At 33.7% G+C, this 25,284-nt stretch overlaps 1 protein-coding gene across 2 annotated transcripts; it reads left to right on the top strand.

The window, feature by feature from the left end:
- The first annotated feature begins 805 nt into the window (after positions 1 to 805).
- LOC135836858 (atlastin-like) lies at positions 806 to 25,101 on the top strand. Of its 2 annotated transcripts, none has more exons than XM_065351916.1 (11): positions 806 to 1,189; positions 1,936 to 2,088; positions 2,358 to 2,513; positions 2,857 to 3,006; positions 5,879 to 6,017; positions 6,099 to 6,283; positions 6,370 to 6,591; positions 6,725 to 6,988; positions 7,062 to 7,325; positions 7,394 to 7,669; positions 24,449 to 25,101. In XM_065351916.1, exons 1-11 carry the CDS (start codon positions 992 to 994, stop codon positions 24,623 to 24,625), a joined length of 2,184 nt encoding a protein of 727 aa, XP_065207988.1. In that variant the 5' UTR covers positions 806 to 991; the 3' UTR covers positions 24,626 to 25,101. The 2 variants fall into 2 exon arrangements, with proteins under 2 accessions (XP_065207988.1, XP_065207989.1); XM_065351917.1 differs by having other exon boundaries at positions 1,040 to 1,173.
- Positions 25,102 to 25,284: the final 183 nt, after the last annotated feature.

Below are 25,284 nucleotides of genomic sequence, written 5' to 3'. Positions count from 1 at the left end.
AGCAAATCCGGGAAGTGTCGCCGTCTTACTCCACTTTTGACGTATACGTAAATGGAATATGGATTCGTTGGCTCATTACGAGCACCATCTTATTGGAAATACCTGGCTTTAATATTAATTTGGAAGCAAGTAGGTACCTACGTTCTTTTTCAACAACTCGTACAATTCCATTAGGCCTGAGAACAAGTAGATAATAAATATTTAACACAAATGGCTCATCGACGCTTTTTTTTCTCCGTCAAAAAAAAAATGACGTTTCATCTTTCGAGAATAAAAATTGATGAAAATTAGTGATGCAAAAGAGCTAAAAATGTATCATATTTTGTAGAAATGATGGGAAATTTTCCATGTACACTTTCCGGTATGGGGAAAATTTCTGGAAACTTTCAAATCCATAAATTTCCATGGGAATTTAAGGAAGGTTTTTCTTGGAAAAAGAAAACGAGTCAGCATACCATTATGTGTGTATCCGCGTGTATCGTCGTTACAACTTACCTATCAATTTATTTTCAAATCATTTTTAAAGCAAGTAGGTAGTATATCTATTTACTCATCTACATACGAGTACATATGTACGTAACAATAAGTGAGTGTACAAGTAAGCACGTGGATAAAATTTGACGCAATAAGCTGGATCGACGATTGTTTCTAATTAACTGGCAGAGTGGACGATTTTTTTTTTGATAAAAAAATACAGAGTGACTCATGGTGTACCGAAAATAAAAATAAATGAAACACAAATATACCTACTGCGCATGATCGAATTTTCTGAAATTTGCAATAGGCACTAGCACTTATGCCTACGCGAAGAGTGTAAAAAATTTCGCCTTAATAATACTTATTCTCTTTTTTATTTAGTGAGTTGTTAACACGCGCACGTTTTAATGCTTCGTACGTAGGTATAAATGATTTTGAGTGTTGTAAAAAGTGTCTAATTTAATACACCATTTTAAAATAGGAAAGAAAGCATATTTATTCAAATTCTAAAACTATGCATCAAGCTTATCCAATCCCGATTGTAACATCAAATGGACAACATAAATTTGAATTGAATGTGAAAGCTTTGGAAGATGCTTTACTACGGGATGACATTAAAGACTGCAATGCTGTGGTGGTATCGGTAGCTGGAAGCTTTCGTAAAGGCAAATCTTTCCTTTTGGATTTCTTCCTAAGGTATATGAATCATGTGGTAAGTTATGGGATTTCATTTCTTTTGACACGTGTTCCAAACAACTAGATAGGTACCTATCTAACTACATTACATACCTTACAGTGTAAAATGCCTGGTTGTTTTCTATTTTTTTATTTTTTTATTATAAAAATTTTCTGCGCTTAAATTAATCAGCTGTGATGAGTCGAAAAATCGATATCTAAAAATATCGATGGCGCCTGCTGTCATGATAATGTACTTTCACGTCTGTGAAATAAAATTACGACAGATTAGTTGTGACCACTGGTAACACTTTTACGAGAAGGGGTGTGGTTATAGTCATTAAGGTACCTACCTATCATCTAACAACACTGGAATTTTACAAAGGCTGCACCGTAAAATGAATCCCTAAGATATTTTCCTAATACCTATACCTAATACCTACCTATATCTAATACAAACCTTATAGACAGACTCTAGAGTTTCAGTGTAGAATTCAGTTGGTCAGTTTGTAACATTAATTTTATTCGTACAGTCGAGTGTCTGTTACCTATTTTATTCATTCGATACATATTAATACCTATAACTATTAAAATGAAAAATATAATACAAATAAATCTGAGGTGACCATGAAATGTCGCCGACTTCTTTATGATAATTATTATAAAATAATTTAATGAATTGATAAAATCATCTTAAATTAATTAATTAATGATAGGTAAATGTAATTAGTTTAATTTCTTATTCGAGTTCCATTTAATAAATTACATTTTGTGCTTTTCTAGTGCAAGTCTAGCCAGCCCATGAAAGGCAGTTGGTTGGGAGATGTGAATCGTCCTTTGGAAGGATTTTCTTGGCGAGGAGGATCGGAGCGTACAACTACTGGTATTCTAATGTGGTCCGAAATATTCTGTCTTACTTTACCTAATAATGAAAGAGTAAGTATAAGTTTCACTATTATAGGTACCTCATTTTTGAAAAAATTCTTCATTGACAATTGTTTCAATTCCTCATTACAATTGCATAAAATTTTAATTGATAGGTATCAGGTATCCGGAGGTAAAAGTTTACCAAAATTATTTGCCTTTTTTTTTAAATGTCTTGATCCAAATTTTTTTACTCATTGGGATTGGTAGGTTCGTCTTTTATTAGCACAATTAATTTCATGCACCTATACCTAGACTTAAGTTATCCAATTCCTATTTAGGTAGCAGTCATTTTTCTTGATACCCAAGGAACGTTTGATGGTAAAAGCACAATCCAAGATTGCGCCACTGTTTTCGCTTTGAGTACCATGTTGAGCTCGATCCAAGTTTATAATTTATTTCATAATATTCAAGAAGACGATTTGCAGCATTTAGAGGTAGGTAAATAGGGTTATCATCACATTCAGTGATCTTATTCAGTGAATTTGTAAATATTTCCTTTGGAGGAGGCATTTAATTTTTAAAAATATGTATATACCTATAGTAATGTAATGAGATCAAAGGATGTGCGTTCTTTTTTTAATTTTAATGGAAAAAGGGGACAGACGAGTCACTGAATGTTCCGTAAAATTTAAACGTTACACGTAGATATCTATTTTTTTTTTTTTTTAGCATAGATAAATGGAATGGAATACGGTGAAATATTCACATATTGATATTGTAGAACTAATCTTGAATCTAATACACCCTAAAAAAAACTATCTATTTGTACTTATGTAGTTGTTCACCAAATATGGATGCCTGGCTATGGAAGAAACTGGCCATAAACCATTTCAGAAATTGCAATTCCTTATCAGAGACTGGAGTTACCCATATGAGGCGAATTATGGATCGGAAGGAGGACGCAAAATTTTAGACAAAATGTTGGAGGTTTGTATATCCATATTTCTGAGAATGCTTACATCATTATTCATAATCTCATTATACATGTCCCATAACAAATGGTTATCCTTCAAAGTGATGCGTAGACAACTTATCGTGCATAATAAAAGTATCCTATGTAGGGTTGTCTAACTTGAGATTTGAAGGAGCTGAGTATTCACGCACAGTCAATATGCAATTTGACCCAAACATAATTACAAACAAAGGTTTTTTTGGTGAATATTGTCTAGGGTGGTGTGCTGAATAACATACTAAAAGTCCCCGCCCCTACCCCACGAGTTAACCCCCCCACAGTGGATCAAAGCCCCCAAAATCAGTTTTTCATCAAAAACTCCTGAAATATTGAATTTTGAGTAAAATGAGCCCAGTGATCATTTCATCTCCTCCCCAATACCTATCAAATGAGCTATCGACCAACTCCCTAGCCTCAAGTGGGGTGGCGCTACGACCCCTCAAAGTGACGTGATTTCAATAATTTTACACTTTATGATTTGGGACTTGTTACCTGTTCCAATTGATAAAATGAAGTCGAACTTGGGAAATGGGATTCTTTTGAGAGCTAGAGTTGACCTGTGGAGTGGGGAGGGTCAAAGTTGAAAATTACAGAAAGGTCATTTTTTTTGGAGGGGCATAATATCGCACCTCGGGAGTAATAAGGTCACATCTCAAAAAAGTGAAATTTTACAGGAGAGTGATTTTCTTTTTTTAAAAAACTTGATTCATTATTTTTATTAACTTATAATTAATTGTGAGGAATGAATAGCACATCATTTTAAAGATCTGGTATCCTACCTTCATTTAGCATAAGAACACTTTGAAAAATAAAATCTTAAAGAGGAAATATTTCAATGTTTGGAAAACATTTTGAGTTATAACCTTTCATTAAAGTTGATGTGGAGGCGAAAGGAAGCGTCCAAAAAAAATTTCATGACAACAAAGTTGTAGAGAATTAAATTTCCAATCGACATAATGTCGTTAGTTTTTTTTCTAGAGTGCTTAGTTTTTGAGTTTTTCTCAAAAAACTAAAATTTCATGATAGGTATGTGCAAATTCATTTTTCTGAAAAGTGATCAATTTTAAAAAAAATTTCCATTTGGTACAAACCAATAAAAAATGCACTCCTTGTGACTATTTCTAACTGACAAACATTCACAACAATCAAAACTATTTGTTAACACTTTGTATGTATGAAATTTGCTCAAAAAAGGTGGAGTTTTTTTGAGATATACCCTTATAACTCCAAACAACTTGCAATGTTGTTGAGATTTTGAGTTAGGCCATTTGCGTTTTTTACAAGATCTCGATAATGTACCCAACTCAAAGTGTAATTTTTGGTTGAGGGGGGTTATACAAACCCCAAAAATGCAAAAACGTCAAAATCAATCTTATTTGAGATGTGACCTTATTACTCCCGAGGTGCGATATCACCCCAAATGGATGAAAAGGGTCCAAAATCATACCATAAGACAGTATTCCCATTGCAATCAACATATCCAAATTTCAGCTTCCTAGGTCATCCCCACTCCTTTTTTTGATGGAAAAAACCGAAAATAGGGGCAAAATAAGGGGATTTTTAGCTTAATTCCGCTTTAAATGGGGTGGGGATGACCTAGGAAGCTGAAATTTGGTGGGATATGTTGATCACAGATAGGGTACTGTCCGATGGTATGCTTTTTGGCCCTTTTCATCCATTTGGGGTCATGTTATGCCCCTCCAAAAAAATGATCTTTCTGTAATTTTCAACTTTGACCCTCCCCACTCCAGAGGTCAACTCTAGCTCTCAAAAGAATCCCATTCCCCAAGTTTGACTTCATTTTATCATTTAGAACAGGTTACAAGTCCCAAATCATAAAATGTAAAATTATTGAAATCACGTCACTTTGAGGGGTCGTAGCGCCACCCCCCTTGAGGCTAGGGAGTTGGTCGATAGCTCATTTGATAGGTATTGAAGAGGAGATGAAATGATCGCTGGGCTCATTTTACTCAAAATTCAATATTTCAGGAGTTTTTGATGAAAAACTGATTTTGGGGGCTTTGATACACTGTGGGGGGTCAGCTCGTGGGGTAGGGGCGGGGACTTTTAGTATGTTATTCAGCACACCATCACCATCCTAGACAATATTCACCAAAAAAACCTTTGTTTGCAATTATGTTTGGGTTCGCCCATTTTTTTCTGCTATTTGACTGGGCTATAGGTAGATCGAGGAGTTGTGCTTTGCGGCTATTGATACCTATCAAATTTTGTTCGCCATTTTTCCAAAAACAAAAAATGTCCTCTTCAAATGTTTGTATTATTGATACCTATTACTTGAACAGTAACTCTTGTATGGAGAAAAGTTTACTCTTTACTCTTTGTCTCTTTCTAATGGTGCGCCGCGCCGTGCAACACCCATTTCCTTATGTACGTTTAAAATTATGGGATGGGGGAAGCATGAAAATGCAAGAAAAAATTTTCCTCTTATTAAATCGTCCAAAGGCCAAAATTCATGAAACATCGCAGGTACCTAAGTATAATTATTATCAGCTAGTTTAAAAAAACTGCTTCCTATACTTTCCTTAAATTTTGCGTAATTTTAAAGAGGAAAAAATTGTTTTCTTTTTTTTCTTTTTTTTTGCAGGAGGTAAAAAAAGGATGGTTTTTAATAATTCGATTCAAATCTCCATTTATAACTTTGTAAATAACTGCACTAGTTAGGCAAACATGCATACTATTATTAGCCCGGATGAGTCGCATAATAACCACTTTGAAGGAGGATTAAGATTTGTTATGATATACCTTGTATTGATGAGGAGAACAATGAACTGAAACGCATAATTATAATTTTTTGTGATTATAATACTCATTTTTACTTCGACGAAGGTTGCAGATGTACTGCACTCAGAGCTGCAATCATTGAGGAAACACATTAGATCATGTTTTGATGATATTCAATGCTTCTTGATGCCTCACCCTGGCTTCAAAGTTACAACAAATCCCAATTTCGATGGGCGATTATCTGGTATGTTGGTTATTATCGTGTTAACCTGGCTCTTTCCACTGCAGCTGCTCAAATACCCATGTATCTATATTTTGATTACAGATATGGAAGATTCATTCAAGACTTGTTTGGAACAATTTGTTCCAATGCTGCTTTCCTCCGAAAACATAATTCAAAAAGAAATTGGCGGTGAAAAGGTCAAAGTTAAGGGTTTAGTGCAATATTTCAAATGCTACATGGAGGTGTTCAGCGGAGATGGTATTCCTCAGCCGAAATCTATTCTCGCAGTAAGAACCTATAAATTAAAAACTACGCGATTATTTCTATATTTTTTTCAAAATCACTCATTGTAATCATTTTATATCCAAAAAAGGCGACTGCTGAAGCAGGTAATCAATCTGCTGCTTCAGCAGCGAAGGAAGCTTATCATCAGCTCATAATGGCAGCCTGTGAAGCTGCTAATCCGTACCTCAGTTGCGAAGAGTTGGAGGCAGAGCATCGAAAATGTAAAGCGAAGGCTGTAGAAAAATTTACAAACCAACGTAAAATTGGGGGAGATGAATTTTCTGAACAATATAGAATTCGATTGGAACAGGTACCTACCTACCTACCTACCTATTTAATTTACACTGCTATACATAATTATGTACGCTGCGATTAATAATTATACTTTCATACCTATTTTCAAAACACTCGAGCTAGAACCATTTTTTTAAAATTTTTTTTAGGAAATGGACAGGGATTATAACACATATAAATCTCTTAACAGAAATAAAATGGAAGTGAAAATACAATCAGCATTTACAGAGGCCAAAGATACCTACTGTCGGCTTATGATGCAGATTTTTGAGGGCCCTAAACCGTACATAAACTCCGAAGAACTCCTAATGGAGCACGCGAGATGTAAAAATGAAGTCCTAGTAATGTTTGGAAAAAATTGTAAAGCTGATGGAAGTGATATTTTCATGTCGTACCGAATCAGGCTGGAAGAGGTACGCCATTCTTAATTTCAATAAATCTTGGATTTTTTTAAACAATAACTATTACAGTTGTTTGGCTTTACAGGATATCGATAATGGATACGAACAATTTAAAGCTTCCAACCAAAATATAGTCACAATCGGTAATCAACTGGTATTTGCCAATGCTAAAGAATCTTATCGCCGACAGATGCTTACAAATATGTCAAGTAATGAAGACATTAAACGATATCTAACCAGCAAAGAGTTGGAAGCGAAGCACGTTGAATGTAGAGATCAAGTTGTGAAACAGTTTTGCGAAGAATATGGAGAGGAATATACCGAAGCATACAGATCATTATTGGAACAAGTAAGTGTGAAATGAGTTCTATTTTTCTCGCATAAAATAAATATATATACCTATTTCTATTATTACAGGATATTGACATGGACTATTCCCATTTCAAAATTTCCAACAAAGATAAAGCAGAATCCTGCAATCAATCGGCATTAACAAAAGCCAAAGAAACTTATCACCGACTTATGACGACAGTTCTTCAAGAATGCACTGATGGGAATAAGCCTTATGTAGAATGGGATCGGCTTGAACAAGAACATTTGAAAATTAAGAAATATGTGTTAGAACAGTTTAGAGGACAGATCAACATGGAAGGAGACGAATTGTACGAATCGTACAAAAATAAATTGACACGGGTAGGTAATTTAATTTTCATTGAAAAATTTTTCAATTTGTCGATGTATTTTAATATTATTATCTACGTTGTTTAAATTTTAATTTTTCAAAGTTTGTTTCAATTCTTTACTTTATTGGTACCTAACCTACCTAATACAATTTTCGTTTATCAATTTTTTGACCCGAGTAATATTAAAGTGAAAAGACCGAAATGAAATCAACTTAAAAATTCAATTAAATTAAAAACTGAATATCGAGTAATGTTTGAAAAATAAAATTAAAATTATGATTTTAATGCCCAAGTAAAAAATTGAATCAACGAATAAAAATCAACTCAGCTCATTTATCTAAAAGAGAAAATGCAATCAAATTTATGAAATGAAAATTGAATCAATGTAAAATGTAAGAATTAAATTTAAAAAATTAACTCAAATTAATAAGACGATAAAAATTAGATACCTACCTATATCCTTTTTTTTAAAAAAATGAAATTGAAATCAGGTAAATTAAATTATTCCGTAACTAGAAATCGAATAAGTAATTTTTTCAAAAAAATTGGGTCTATATTAAATAAATAAAAATTAAATAATAAGTACCTACAATAGTAGTAAAGGCGTGCCCGCTTGGGGAAAATATCGCCAATCGCTGACAAATTTGCCCAAGCTATCGCCGATCGCTGATAAATTTGCCCATATAGTGGTGCGTTTTCACGAATGAATGGAGTTTACAAAATTTTACGTTCAATTCGCTCAAAATATTGCCAGTTTATTCGCCCACGAAAAATGTAGTTCCAAACTCGCCCAAAAATTTGCTTGAAAATTCGCGTATTCAATGTGTAGCGCATTACTTCGCTTCAAATGTCGCCCACAAGAATAAATTCTGGTTTGGCGATTTTTTAAGCTATAGCAGAGCAATGCAAAGTGTGTAGCACTGTAGCGAATTTATCAGCAAACATTTTGAAAATGAAAATTTGATGATAAATTCGCTTTAACCATTTTATGGAAGGGGAACTTATTGTGCAATGCGCACGCATTCGCTCTATATTACAATCAGGCAGTAAGGGGTATTCCAGGGTGAAACAGGGGAAATGCCTCTGTCCTCAAATTTTTGAAATTTAGGTGAAACATTGTTGGGTACGTTTAAAAAATGTTAGAGCCAATAAAATTTCCCCCATCCCACTCCTTTGTCCACAATGGTGAAAAAACTTTTTTTTGGGTTTCGAATTTCCTTTTGTAAATATCCACCCCTGGGGGCCAAAAACAAAAAACTTCGAAAAAATTCACGTTGCTAGATTCATGGTTACTCCATAATTATACATATTTTGGGTGAATTCAAAAATGTTTATTCAAAATTCGTTGAAGCATTATTTTTCCCCTTCTAAAAAGCGTTCTTTCACCATTGAGGGCAAAGGAGTGAGGTGGCGGAAATTTTGTTGGTTCCAACATTTTTTTCAACGTAGGTACAAGTAGGTAAGGTAGAGTGGGGTAATTGCAAAGCATTATTTGATTAGTGACACTTTGATATGGCGCTGTGAGAAGACTATCGCACGGATGAAGCTGAAATTTGTACCACTTATGTTTCAGAGAGTTTTCTATCAATGGTGAAATTTTGGTACAATTTAGTCCACAAATCGTGGAAAAAATTGCAATTTGAAAATTTGAAAATCAACTTTTGCAAAGTGAGCAATATTTTTTTATTTTTCTATTTTTTTGCATTTTCAACACACTCACTGTATTCTACGTGTCATTTGCTAACTTTTGATGTATTCGTGGTCTTGATTTGGTTAAAAATTCGATAACTTTGGAGTGAAAAATGTTGAAAAATTATTTTTTTTTAAACTCGCTAAAATGAACAAAAAATCAACTATTGATTTTTTTCTGATGTTTTTTATGTAAAAAACTCGTCATAGAAATACATTTTTTCGTCAAATATTTACCCCACTCTACCTTACCAAACAATGTTTCATCAGAATTTCAAGAAATCTGAGGACAGGGGCAATGGGGCATTTCAAGTACCTATTTTACCCTGGAATTTGAATTTGAGTGAAATAATGGCAAACATTTCTCCAAAATTTATGTTTGCTGTTTATTTTTTTGTTTTTAAATTGTATTTATAGTCAATCAAAAAGTCTTATTTTCATTTTTTCAAAATTTAAATTTAAAATTACCCATTTAAAATTTTTGCATTAATTTTTTTACTACCTATTTGATTAACAATTTAATGGTTATGAGAATTTGAAAAAAATACAAACATTTCATTTTCGGATGAAAGTTTAAAAAGTAAAGAAATAAATAAATTACTTTTTAATTTTTGAAATGAAATTTTGAAAAGTGTGCTCAGTTTTTAAACTCTCTGAAAAAATTCTTCACTGACATATCGAATTTCAAAAAGCAAAAATTCAATGCAAAATAATTTTGAAAATGTTTATAGTTTTAAACCAAATTATCAATAAATTCTAAGCAGAGAAATTTTAAAAAACAAAAATTTTGAAGCTGAGTCCAAAAATCATCAATTCTTAGAAAAACCACAGCATGCAGTCACTCGAATTTCAACCCCTCCCTACCCCCACTCAAAAAAACAAAATTTTAAGTTCAATGTGAAATCAAAAATTATAACTTGAAACTGAATGCCGAAATTTTTTTAATTTCATTTTACTAAATACATAACTTTTCCCCCAAAATAATGATAAATAAAAAAAACAGTTTGCAAATTTATTCAATAAATTTACAAAAAAAATCAATTCAATTGAAATGCATTTTCAATTTTTTTTTCATTATTTCATAATATTTTTAAATAAAATTTAAAAAATTTCTGAATTTAGCTTGAAAATTTTCAGTTCAACTGAAATTAAAAGAAAATAATTTAAATTAATTTTTTATAGCAAAAAACCTGCGTAAATTTTTCTATTTGAAGATGTGTAGTAAAAATGGGAGGGTTTCTGCACAAATCAAACATGCCACAGCCTCGTTGTCGTGGTTCCTTGTCCTTTACAGGACATTGGAAATCGCATTTTTGTGGTACCCTAACAGGGCGAGGCGAATGCCTATTGCCACTGCGATTATTCTGGGGAATCGACGTTGTTTCGAGCTTCCACTAGTAGTTTCCCGTTGCTTTCTAGTGACATCTACACAAGCACCTTGGAGCTAGCCGGGTAGTTTAGAGACCCTGAGCTCCTCAGTGTTGACCTCTATAGACGCTCGAACCAGTTTCAGCTTTTTGATTCTGCTAACAGATGGCGTGCATTATCTGTTAGCTCGGCTAAACTGGTAGTCCCACGGTACTTGGCGTGTAATGTTGATAATTGCACGAAAGATTTTTTAATTACACGCACAAGCTTGCCTCTGTAGCTGGGTTTGAACCGGGTACCTCGTGAACGGAGGTCCGCGACTCTACCTACTACGCCACCGAGGGACTGCCACAGCCTAAATAAGAGCAATTTAATAGCAACGCGTGCTTGCAAGCAAAGTATTCGTTTCATGTCCAATTCTCCTTAAGGCACTGGTAGACGTAGGGTTAGGTTTAGGGTTTTAGGAACGAGAGGTCCCAGGTTCGATCCCCGTGTAGGTATAGGAAATTTTAGTGACCAAAAGGAGATGGGAAAAATCCCAAACTTCGGTAGGAATTCGTGCCTGTCAGAATAAAGTTAAATCGTACAGAATTACTCCACTTTTTCGACTTTTTAAATTTTAAAAATGCAACCGTTATTTTAATCAAAAACATGTGAAACTCGTTGGTAGACGCCATTAAATTCACCGGCGATAATTTAGGACTAAACGCTGGATATTTCGCTAATTACTGCGCGGATAATTTCGCCTGTAATATCGCCCGATGCGCAAACGCCATTGAAATGATGAGCGATCGCGCATGAGCAATCTTATGGGCGAATGCGCGAAATTGTAGGCTTAATAATACGCAAAGTATCCAGCGAATAGTCCGAATTTCTCGCCGCGAATTTTTCGGCGTGTGATGGGCGAAGTTTTCCTCAATCGGGTGAACTCGCACCCAGCTTTTTTGGTACCTCTGCACCCAGTACCTATAAACCCAGTTAGTATAGGGTTATATGGAACGTGTTTCGCGAGGCGGGATGCGGGGAGGAGGGATGGTCCGCGTACAGGTAGTTTGCAGGTATACGATGTGTGTTATCTGTTCTACCCCTCCCACCACTACCATCACCGGCAATGGGTATTTTGTACATATACATACGTACGTGGAGTGAGTCCGATGCATTCCCTGCCCTGTACCTTGGAACCCAATACCTATACACTCATTGCATTCGTTTTCTACACTATGTGTGTATGTATTCGAGCGTTGAAAATCAGTATGTTTGGCTTATGCGATATGCACGATTTTTTTTTTGGGGTAGGTACGTACGTGTATATAAATAGGTAGGTACCTATACTTTTTTTTCCTCGAATGTGGGTAGGAACAACACAGTGAGTTTAAATTTTGCTTTGGGAAGTAAAATTGAAACTCTTACATTACCTTAACCTATAAAGGGTGGAGGGTACTGGAACACAAGTGGAAGGACCCGTAACCCCCCCCCCCTCCCCCCCATAATTCCTTTTAATTTGATAAGCAGGTTTTAATTATTTATTCATTTAATTCGTTTGTTTAGTAGGTATACATTAGTGTTTGAACATAATATAAGTAGGTACCTACATATAAAAAAAGAATGCAGTGAAAATTTTCTATCATTGATAAGAAGTGTATCGTTTAGTGAAGTTGTTTTTTTTTTCAAAACTGAGTTATGGATATCGAATGGAAACACCCCTTTTCTGCAATTGTAGCAGGACCTTCGGGGTGTGGTAAAACCCAGTTTGTAATAAAATTTTTAAAGTACTTAGATGTAATATGTGATACAAAATTTCACGAAATTATATGGTGTTATGCTGAGTGGCAACCTTGGTATTCGGAACATCCTGAGATTCATTTTGAAGAAGGCTTACCAAATGCTGCGTTTCCAGATAATAAACCTCGTTTGGTAATTATTGACGATTTAATGCGTGAAGCAGATAACAAAGTGGTCGATTTATTCACAAAAGGATGTCACCATAAGAATATAAGTGTGTTTTACATAACACAGAACCTTTTTCATCAGGGTAAAGGACAACGTGATATTTCTCTCAATGCTCACTACATTGTATACTTTAAGAATCCTAGAGATAAGGCACAGATCCGACATCTAGCTAGGCAAATAAGTCCAGAGGACCCAAGATTTTTACAAGAAGCTTATAACGATGCAACATCTCAACCTCATGGATATCTGTTACTTGATTTGAAACAAAGTACCCCTGATGAAATTCGGTATCGTACCAACATTTTCCCATCTGATAAAGGCTGCTATGCTTATGTTCGCAGGAAATGAATAAATACTTTTGTTTTCTTAATAAAAAAGTCAGTTTTGCAAAATGTCTCTTAATGTGAAGAACAACATTGAGCTCCTTAAGGCTCTACCCAAAGTAAATAGTACGCAACGTGTGAATATATTAAAAAATGCGGATGTAAAATTAATTAATGCCATTTGTGAGTGTGCCTTGAATACTTTAAAAGGAACAGTACCATTAAGTTCACATCAGAAGAAGAATTTAGCTCGTTATAAGCGGTTATTGCGTACGCTTGTTCAAAGAAGAGCATCGTGGAAACATAAGAGAAAGCAATTGGTTCAAACTGGGAAAGGGGTATTCTTACCAATTCTTCTTGGAGCAGCCTTGAACACTTTATTGAATTATATTACATCACATTAAAATGGATTCTAAAATCAAGAAAATGATGTTGGTACCAGCGGATGCTTGGAATGCCGAGCGTTTAATTAATCATGTATCACCAGCTCCTCCTCCTCCTATCCATACTGTACCTACTTATACAAACGATCCTGTAATAGCAGGCCCAGCCAAACTCACTATTCATGAGTTGGAAAAAGAAATGTCCAGAGTATTGAGTGATAACCAGCTAGATGATCGAGATAAGTGGAATATGTACTATCAGACTCTTCAAAAATATTTCCATAGGACTAATAATGTTAGAAAACCTTTGGTTTTACCAATTGTGGACCGTGCAGATGTTGAAAAGGCAAATATATCCAGAGCAATTATACCATCCCGCCAACACCCTGACTTTGAGAAATCATTACTAGATGGTACTAGAAGTTTATCTGAACATCATATTTTGGCACCATTACCCAAAACATTTAGACAGAAGGCTATAAGATTTCTTAACTGGATAAGGGATACTAATGTAATAACATGGGATGATGCTGGTACCGTGTATGTTCATGGAGAAAAAATACCTAGATCTAACATTGCAGACCTGGTGAGTGATTTTATGCGCAATAGAACAACAGTTGGACCTGCTAACGGATGGTATGCTTTTGGACATGCGTTGAAAAATTTAAATGTACCTAGAGACTTTATAGGAAACACATTTAGGTGGAAAGCTTTATCACAAGTTGCACCCATTTATGAAGAAGAAGACTTTGAAGGTGTGGAGCTAGTTGATAAAAATTCACCACTTTTAAAACCTATGACTCGTGCCAGTAAACAACAGGCAATATTAGAAAGTAATCGTTTAATGAAGAAAAGACATTCTTGGTTAACTTTTAAGTAAACATGGACAGCATAAATGAAGATAAAAATCTAAAAATCTTAGAAAACTTGTATTATAACAAAGCTGAAGCAACATCCTTTTCTGGAGCAGCTCCTTTGGTGAAACGTGTAAAAAATGAAATACATTCTCAAAGAGTAAATGATTGGCTAAGAGGACAAGACACATATACATTATTCAAGCCAGCACTAAGAACATTTAAAAGGAATTGCTACATAACTAATAATATTAATGATCTTTGGCAAGCCGATCTGGTTGATTTACAAAATTTAAGTAAAAATAATGATGGTATGAAGTACCTGTTGACAGTGATCGATGTGTTCAGTAAAAAAGCTTATGTGGAGCCATTAAAAACTAAATCATCAACAGATATCATTTCAGCATTTGGAAAAATTATCAACTCTCAAAAACCCCGTGATTTACAAACAGATAAAGGTAGTGAATTCATTGCCCAAAACGTACAAAAATTTTTCAAGGATAACAACATCAACCATTACACTACACAAAACCCAGATGTAAAAGCAGCAGTAATTGAACGCTTCAATAGAACCCTGAAAACAAAGATGTGGCGGTATTTACACTATATGAACACCCAACGTTACATTGATGTATTGCAAGACTTGGTAAATGGTTACAATAATTCCTATCATCGCACCATCCGTATGTCACCAAATAGTGTAAGTGAGAATAATATTTTACAAGTTTACAAAAATACCTACGGTAACATGGATTTACTGGATAAGACTATTTATAAGAAGCCAAAACTTCAAGTAAATGACTATGTAAGATTACGCAAAGAAAAAGGAACATTTGAAAAAGGATATGAAACTAATTTTACCGAAGAAGTTTTCAAAGTAAAGAGAGTGATAGGACATGTGTTACCTGTGTATGAAGTTGAAGATTTAAATGGGGAAGTGCTTGAAGGTAAATTTTACGAAGCAGAGTTGCAAAAAATTAATTTTGATCTGAATGCTGATTTTAAAATAGATAAAATACTGCGCACTAAAGGTAAAGGGACCAGTAAACAATTGCTTGTTAAGTGGAGAGGTTATCCGGACTCATTCAATTCTTGGATTTATGAAAAAGATTTGGTAGATGTTTGAAGTTGAAAATATTTTAAAATGTTTAACAGTTCTTTTTATATTACCTTACCGAGCAATGCTTCAATGAAACTGTATCCTGAAAATACTTTGGCATCTTACACCAACAAACTTGCAAACAGAATTACATTGAAAGAAGATGACTGGGAAGTAGCATTGGTAGAGATTCAATACCCTGCTGTGTTCACTAATATTAAAAGTAAAGATATTTGGATGAAAATTGAACATGAAGTAAAAGATGATTCCTCTACTACTGTGATCAATGTTGCTGATGGTATTTATGACAACATCGAAAGTCTTCTACTGCTTTTAAATGAAAAATTGAAAGGTCCACCATCTATGGGTTTTGAATTTGATTACTTCAGCATAACAAACAGAGTAAAATTAGAGATTTCAGCAGCAAGATTGACAGAAATTCATTCCATTCTTCTTAGCCCCCTTCTGGCAATAGTTTTAGGGTTTGCATTACCAGAGGAATTGGAAAATTCAGTCACATTCACATTATACACAGTTTTAGTTAAGGAAATGAGTTCCAGTGCAATTTTACATGACCAGATTGAAGAGAGTTTAGCAGACTCTAGAACCTCATCACTTGCAGTACAATCCCCTTTCCCTCCTAGCTTACAGTTTGATGTTCCTCCACATATGTACATTTACAGTGATGTTGTAGCACCTAACTTTATTGGTGATACTTTGGCGCCTTTGCTAAGGATTGTCAAAACTGGAGAAGTTGGAAAAAATATTAGTCACACATTCACAGAACCTTACTATATACCAGTATTGAAGTGAGATTTTGAAACAGTTGAAGTAAATATAAGGAAGGACAGTGGCGAACTTGTTCCATTCTTGTGTGGGAAGTTGAACGTGCGGCTGCATTTTAGACGAAATGGCTCGTTATCACAGAAATCCAACTAATGTTTTTGATGAGTATTACGAGTTACAAGCTGGTGGTAATGGTATGGCATACTTTCAAGGCTCTCCTTATCAAAGGGGGCATGGCATTGGTAGTTTTCTTGGTGGACTTTTTAGAGGCGCTTTACCATTGCTTAAATCTGGTGCAAGAGCTGTTGGAAAAGAATTATTACAGTGTGGTATTAATGTTCTTGATGATCTACCTGAGGCAACGTTGAAAGATTCAGTCAATACCCACACTAGTGAAGCTGTCAAGAATCTCAAACGGAAAGCTATGGATGCTGTATTTGGAAACATGAAAGGTAATGGGTATAAAACTAAACGTTGTAAGAAATCTACTCAGTCAAAACGTAAAACTGGTGGTGCGAAGACGAAGAAAACGCCGCGTTCTAATAAGAAAAGTAATAAAACTGTGAAACAAAAGAAAACTACAAAGAAAAGTGCAAAGCCTAGAAAGAAAGTAGTGAAACGTCGTCAAACCTCAAAAGCAAATAGAAATAAATACACCGTTGTGACGCAAGATATATTTTCATAACACCATAATGTCTTTCCTACACATTGATTCCTGTGAGTGTACAAAATCCGAATTGGACTTATTCGCTTTACCACCAACCCAAGTTGCTATAGAACGTGGAGAATGGGTGGAATACAAGCCAATTTCTGCTCTCAGTGAGACATCTCAAATCGAATTCACAGTTCCAGGTATAGGTGAAGAGTACATGGATTTATCACATACTATGTTATACTTGAAAGTGAAAGTTACGAAAAGTGATGGTACTGCTTTGGGAAATGATGATGTTGTTGCTCCTGTAAACAATTGGATGCACTCCTTATTTTCACAAGTTGATATTTATTTGAACCAGCGTCTAGTATCTACACCTACTGGTAATTATGCCTACAGAGCCTACATTGAAAACATTCTCAACTACAATTCCGACTCAAAGGATACCCATTTAAAAAATGTTTTGTTTTACGCTGATGAGGGTGGTAAAATGAATGAGTATGCCACAAATGAAGGGTTTAAAAAACGTCAGGCTATTATTGCTGGTAGCAAAGCTGTTGAAATGCTTGGTCATTTACATAGTGATTTGTTTAATCATGATCGTGCCTTACTAAATGGTGTTGAACTTCGATTACGTTTAATTATTTCTCGACCATCTTTCTCACTCATTACTAGTACCAATAATGAATATAAAGTACAATTTTTGGATGCAGCATTGAACATTCGGAAGATGAAATTAAATCCTAGCATTCTAATTGCTCATTCAAAGACCTTAGATAAATGCACAGCAAAATATCCTATAACAAGAGTAGATGTTAAAACTACTACTTTGGCAAGCGGTCTTCGTAGTTATACAATTGATAACCTCATCAACGGACAGCTCCCAAAACGAGTGATTTTGGCTTTGGTTAGTAATAAATCAGCAAATGGAGATTTTAAAACCAATCCTTTTAATTTTCATCATTATAATCTCAATTACCTATGCCTATATGTTGACGGACATCAAGTTCCCTCCAAAGCACTTCAACCTGATTATAGTAATTCTCTTTATGCTGAGGCATACAATACACTTTTCAAAGGTACAGGTATACATTACTCAAATCATACTCACAATATCTCATATGAAGACTTTAAAGGAGGCTACACACTATATTGTTATGACCTTACTCAAGATTTATCCGCCCATCTTCCAACACATTGGAGTCTTATACGTCATGGAAGTGTTCGTGTGGACTTAGGATTTTCATCGGCATTAGAAGATGGTGTGAATGTAATTATGTATGCAGAATATGATAACATTGTTGAAATTGATAAAAGGAGAAATGTTTCTATCGATTTTGGTAGCTAAGTATGGTAGTTCTGAGTGAGATAGAGTTAAATAGTTATAAAAGTACAGGGCTTACACCTTTTTTTTTGTCCAGTTGATGAGTATTTGTGCAGTCGTGAGGAAATATGTGCGTGTTCATCGTGGATGTTCAAGGTTTCAAAGATGATTGTAACAAGTTTATATTGAAAGAAATATGTGTGGTGTCGGTTCGTTCTCACATTTTTACTCATTGTATTGTTAAGCCTCCATTTCATGTACGCGAGTTATCTTTTAAGAAACAAAGAGAGGTTAGATGGCTGGAAGAAAATTATCACGGCCTGAAGTGGAATGATGGTTACATGTATCTTGAAGATGCTATACAACTGTTGCAAGATGTTACACGAAATGCAAGTTTAATCTTGTCTAAAGGTATAGAAAGATCAAAATATCTAGAGAAAATTACAAAGAAGCAAGTGCTTGATTTGGATGAAATTGGTTGTCCTACTTTTAAAAACCTTCCATTGGACAATGTATTTAATAAATGCATGTACTGTCGACATGATAGTAATTTTAATAGTATCTATATTTGTTCGGTTGTGGCTACTTTCAAGTATAAATCTTGGTATCTCAAGTATTTGAAAAACTGTACAAAAATTCATCCCTTAATAATTGAAACAATAAAAGTAAATGACAAGAAGAAATGAACACATTACAACTGAAACAACATTTACTTTCGCATATTCTCGCTGCTCATGAGAATGTATATGCAGCAGATTGCTTACCTGTATCAAAAGTATCATTACCTTGTTCTGTCATTGTTAACTTGGATAATAGTAGACAAAAAGGCAGTCATTGGGTATGCATTCATATTGATGTTAGAGAGAAAGCAGAATATTTCGACAGTTACGGATTTCCGCCTCTAAAGCAGGAATTTGTCACATTCATGCAAAAGAATTCCAAAGTATGGACTTACAATACCCAAGGTCTTCAAGGTTATTTCTCTACTGTGTGTGGCCAGTATTGTATTGTTTATTTGTATTTTAAAACTCGTCATTATACCTTAAGAGATTTCTTAGGGTTGTTTTCTAATAATAGGACCACCAATGATTTACTCATTAAGTACTTGTATTCTAGAATATTCTTAGGGAAAAACAGCAAATGCACATTAGTAAAGGTTCTTTTGTCTACACCAGAAATTCTACCTATTATTAAAGGTTTCTTAAATCATCTAGAAAAACCAGACAATTGTCGATTACAAAACTTGATTCTCATTGGATGATTTTCTTATTCCCACCCAAATTTCTCTATGGAGGGAGGTGACTATCTCTCTAATGCTACTAATATATACACAACTCAGCAATGTGAATTTTTATTACCAGTTTAGTCTCTGTTCGCGTTTAGTCTCTTGTTTGGTCAAGTGTATATCTTGAGTATAACTTGTGTGATATTTTTTCTGTTACACGCTATTTTGTTAAAACTTGTGTTTATTGTGCTACATAAATCTATTAAAATGGTATCTTTGTGTGAAAATCTTGAATCCTCAATGTCTGTATTAGAGAGCACCCCTGTTATGGGAAACACAAACAGCAAGAAACGTAGAAACTTGAGTGAATTGATTGATAATATTGAAACATCTCAGAACCAGGTAACCATAGATACAGTTAACCCTGAACCTAAAGTAAAATCTGTGGTACAAAAACATCGCAAGTATCGCAGAAATTTAATTTTGGCTCATCTTTACACATTAAACTGGAGTGGTACAAAACAAATTCTTATTGGGGCAGACATTGATAAAGACTTCCAGCCAACTATCTACTTCACAAAACATGTTCCTACAAGTAGCTCTGGTGTTTATTTGGATCTGGAAAGCTATCAGGCACTCATGTCACCTGGAAATATTGAAATTATAAACCGATACTTCTCTTCAACTGAGAATTTCAAACCACATACTTTAGAAATTAATAGTTATATTAAAGTACAATTCCGCCAATTTTATAATCAAAAATCTATTATAATTTCTGATGCCTTGATATATGAAAATGTAATACCTGATGTATTTATAATTCAAGAAAAGACTTGGTGTAAACTACTTGAATTGTCTAACTGTGTAGTTTTAACTATAAAGACTTTGGATCTGTATAAAATTGGGTGTTCAGCTGTGTATAACCACATCTTCCAAAAGGCTCATGCTGTTTGTCATCAAAAAATTAACTTTAATAATCTAGATATTATAGAGTCTATTGTTAAGGATGTTTATGGTACTTTTGTCAAGTTTAACTCTGAAGAAGTACAACAACTCACATTACTATCTAACATTCTCTCTGAAAAAATTTATGTTGAGGTTTATACTCAATGTCGAGAAAAAATTGTAAATGAACTCAACTTTGCTTTGAAATTTGCATATGGCTCTTCACATGGGAGCCAATTCATATAAATATTAGTTATTCAGCTGTAGTTTATGTATTGTTATTATTATTATTATTCTGTAAGTATCTTGGTAAGTTTTTTTCCCCTTAGTTTAGGATAATTATACTTACTCTAGTAATATAAGATATTTTATAGTTATTCAGTAATTTCCTAATGTAAGATGTATATACTTTTATAAGATTTCAATTCAATACATATTTCTCTCTGTCAGTGTACAATTTCTTGAATATTTTGTTATTACCTGCACTAATTCAAGAAAAAAATGATTTCATTTGTTAAAAAGAACATATATTTTTCTATATTACCACAGAAAAAGAAGAAAAAGATAAAATAATGATAGCTATAATACAAAGTACGAGTATGTATAGATTAATACAAAGAAAAAAAAAGTAAGTATAAGGTAAGAGTACTTCTGAACTACGTAATAGTTACTATGCCTAATAAAAATACAGAGCATTTAAAAAAAATAAGAGGGACAGTAGTGTATTGAAAAAAAATTGGCATAGTTTTTAATCTTGACCATAATAATAATGATTTAAAATACATCGTAAATGTAAAGTAAAAAAAATAAAGTTGATTTGGATTGATACACATACCTATGTACTATGGACAAATTCTTCTTACAGGGTATGTAGAGTAGTAATCAAATGGGTTTATATTATCACTAACTATAAATTGACATAATTCATAGCTGATATTTTGTTGTTCTATATCTCTTTTATGATGAGGATTTCGATCTAAAATGTTTATAAATTCATAAAATGGATATATGGATACAGTGGGAACAACATAACAAAATGAACAAGTAAGTTCATGATCAACTATTTTCTCAAGTATATTTCTTAATGTAATACATCTAACAAAAGTTTTATGGACTAATAGGTCTACCATTCTAGGTATTGTATCAAGTTTTATAAAATGTTGGTAACAACGAGAACAACAATTTTCTGTTGGGAGCACTATATCATTAGGTAGATTTGAAGTTACCACATACCTATCAAAATAAACACAAAATTTTTCACCCAAAGGATTTGGGTGTTTCAAATGCTTCTTTGCACCAGCAACTATTTGAAACAATTCTTGAGGATCCAAAATTACAGCTTTATTTGGCTTGAATAAACTGATAATCTCTTCAACACTGACAAACTTCTTGTATGTGTTTGAAACCAAATTTTCATTCAAATAATAAGTTGTAACATACCGATCAATAGCCTCCGCAAAATAAAAATAAAAATTCTCCTGAACATCTTCGGCTATGGTTTTTGGAAGCATTTTAGGATTTAAATTGTATATCCAGGCAAAGGTTTCTGGATTTTTGAAAAATACAACAACTCTGCCCACAGCTTGAGTGTATAAACTCTTGGGAGATTTCATTTTTATTCTTCAAAGTATTCACGTAATTCACAAAACACAAAATGTGTACTGATCTCAAAAACACGAGACAATTTTTTTGAGAAAAACAAAATGACGAAAAAAGAAATGAAAAAAATAGTTTGCAAAAGAAATTTAAAAAAAAAATGAAAAAAAAAATGAAGTAGGTTTGAAAACAATTCGCGAAAAATAGGTCCACAAAAAAAATAACACACTAATAAACACTGCTAAAATCACAAAGTAAGAACATATGTACTTGGATACTCAAGAGCTCTAGACTCTTTCAAACTTGGGAAAACAACTGATTTTTAAAATCAATCTCTGGTTTATTTTATACCCTGCAATCCTGTGATCCTTCTCTAGAAACTTCATGGTGGCCAGTAGAAAGATCTAGGCTATTTTCTACATAATTATTATCCTTAAAAGATCATTTCTAATTAGCTTTCTCTTTAAGAAAAAAAAGAATATTCCAGAAAAAGAAACATTTCACAGTTAATTATTGGAGTTCTCTTTCTCACAAATTCCTATATATTGATAATGAATAAGATTAAAGCATTACTGGTGGTCATTAGTTCATTATAGTAATTATCTCTTAGTATTTCTCACGCAAAATTCCATTACCTGCAAAAAAAAAAAGAAGAAAAAAAGGACACTTCACCATACCTACCTAAGTACCTACATTCTACAGTTGAGCTATATGGCCATTTAGAAAAAAAAAAAAAGATCTAGATAAGTACCTATGTACATATAATGGTTTGTCGATTTTTTCAGATTATTTGGCAATTGACAGTTTTCTAGATAAATCTATTTTGTTTCATTTTTTCAACTAAGCTTGCTAATGATTGGTCAATGGTCATTTTATACATATTATAATAGGTACTTATTTTCTACTGGCTTACCTAGTATACATTCCTTAATGTACCTAATGTATATGTGTGTGTGGTCAGTGGAGACTTCTTTTTTCTACTAATTGGTCCTCTCAAATGTATTGTATTTGTAGGTAAAAGTATATTTTCGTGTGATTTCTCATATTTCTCACAAATAGGGTGGAGGGGGAGGGGGCGAGGGGTACGGATATTGGTAGTTACACTCGCTTCTGTTAAACTAACTTTTGGTCCTTAAACCGAATCTCGGAAAAAAATATGAAGATACTTATTAGATCTGTGTGGATACACAACTGTAGGTATATACGTATAATTACGAGTACATACGTGATTGCATATTTTAAAAAAATATATAAAAAAAAACATTCTCGAATGAAAGAAAATGTACAGTTTGTACTTGAGCAAATAGACCCATATAGGTAAGTAAGTAGGTACTCGAAAAAATATACCCAAGTGTATGTAAAAAATTACGCACTGTACCTAATAATAATTACCGGGGGGGGGGGGGGTTTACAGGTCCTTCCACTTGTGTTCCAGTACCCTCCACCCTTTATAGGTTAAGGTAATGTAAGAGCTTCAATTTTACTTCCCAAAGCAAAATTTAAACTCACTGTGTTGTTCCTACCCACGTCCGAGGAAAAAAACTATAGGTACCTATCTATTTATATACACGTACGTACCTACCCACACAATTCAACGCTCCGAGTACATACACAGTACACACATAGTGTAGAAAACAAAGGCGACGAGTGTATAGGTATTGGGTTTCAAGGTACAGGGCAGGGAATGTATCGGACGCACTCCACGTATAGGAAATACCCCTTGCCGGTGGTGTGAGGGGTGAGAGGGTAGAACAGATAACACGCATCGTACCTGCAAACTACCTGTACGCGGACCATCCCTCCTCCCCACATCCCGTCTCGCGAAACACGTTCCATATAACCCTATACTAACTGGGTTTATAGGTACTGGGTGCAGAGGTACCAAAAAAGCTGGGTGCGAGTTCACGCCTTTACTACTTACAATATGAGTCAAATTTGTTTTACCGAAAATTAAATTGAATCGCATAAATAGATAGATACAAACCAAATCAAGTTGATAAACAATACAGAAGCGAATTATTTTGAAAAATGATTAGATGTTCAATTGATAAGTATTTGATTGAAAAAAAAAATGAAAATTGAATTGATGTAAAAATTCAAGTCAACTTACAATGTTTTTTAAAATTAGACTTTCAATGATTGCGGACGAGTAAATTACGTAAAAACTCACAATGAATTTCATTTTTTGAGAACATTTCTCATTTTCTGTAATTGATCAAATGATTAGAACTGATTTCATGGCATACGAATAAGTAGGTAGGTACATATAATTATAGCGCCACTACCTATTACAGTGTAAGCTATACCTATACTTGAGCTATTTTTAAAACTAGAACAATTCTTGACTTCAGCTAATCATGAGTAAATGAAGCAAATCGTGCATAGCTTAAAAATTAACCAAATATCATTTTTTTCAATTGGTCAGCCTTTGTGAATTTTTAAAAAAATCTTTAATACCTGCCTATACGACGTCAATTAATTTCTCTCATATGTAGGTAATAGGTATGTACATAAGTAGGTAGTAGACTGGTCACTGAAGACGCGAAATCACAATTTAATATCTACTTATAGTTATAGTCGTGATTTGTTTTTCAGAGTATTGACGATGAATACATCCAGATGAAAAATTCCAACCATAATTCGTTCCAGTCCTACGCTGCTGAAAAGTTGTTACGTAAAAAGAAAGAAAAAGAACAACAGCAACTTTGTGGCTGCATCGTCGGTTCTTTAATAGGTTTATTAATCGTCATGATGAAAGCAGCAGCACATTAGTTGTCGAACAGCTTCAAGGATTATTGCTGCATTGCACTGGCCGTTGTACATATCATGAAGAATCGTCTCTTCAAAGATTAATTTTAGAATGAGAAGGAAAAAGAAAACTGCGATTGTATGATGCACTGCTGATACTGAAAATTTACTTACACGTACCAGTACTGTTGGGTTACCTAGCTTTTAAGATGTGTAAAAATTGTATTTTGTTTTTTGTTTGGCGGCGAAAAATTGATTATAAAAGATACGAATTAACTCATGCTCATTTTCGTTGCCATTTGAATGCTTTTTTGCATATGGGCATCGACTTTATTTGTAATTCTTTTTCCGCGCATCTTCATGCATTTTTTAAATTTATTTAAATTTATAAAGGTGCCTATCTATGTATTGTAGAAATATTGCCTGTGACAATAGAAGGATTTTTTTATCATTGAAGAATCGTCAAATACAATACATGCTTCTTATCGTATTTAAAATAATTTTTCTTAATTATTTCTCACCAAAATGATCACAAAAGCGATTGTGATTAATTAGAACTTGTAAAACAAATTCTCATGCTCAAGTACAAAACTAGCCAAAAACTTCCTAATCACCTTCAAAACTTGAAATACATAAATGCAGTTCAAATTCAAACAATATCAATGCAGTTCAAATTCCAACAA

This window comes from Planococcus citri, chromosome 2 (assembly GCF_950023065.1).
Source record: "Planococcus citri chromosome 2, ihPlaCitr1.1, whole genome shotgun sequence".
Taxonomy (NCBI): domain Eukaryota; kingdom Metazoa; phylum Arthropoda; class Insecta; order Hemiptera; family Pseudococcidae; genus Planococcus; species Planococcus citri.
Note: the sequence above shows the minus strand (reverse complement) of the source record. Positions and strands in the feature narration are given on the sequence as shown.

Bases quoted from the DNA above. Each gene is read 5' to 3' on its own strand.
- LOC135836858 (XM_065351916.1), top strand. From the start codon at position 992: ATGCATCAAGCTTATCCAATCCCGATTGTAACATCAAATGGACAACAT. The intron at 6,284-6,369 runs GTAAGAACCTAT...TATCCAAAAAAG, and splicing joins AGCCGAAATCTATTCTCGCA to GCGACTGCTGAAGCAGGTAA. The intron at 6,592-6,724 runs GTACCTACCTAC...AATTTTTTTTAG, and splicing joins ATAGAATTCGATTGGAACAG to GAAATGGACAGGGATTATAA.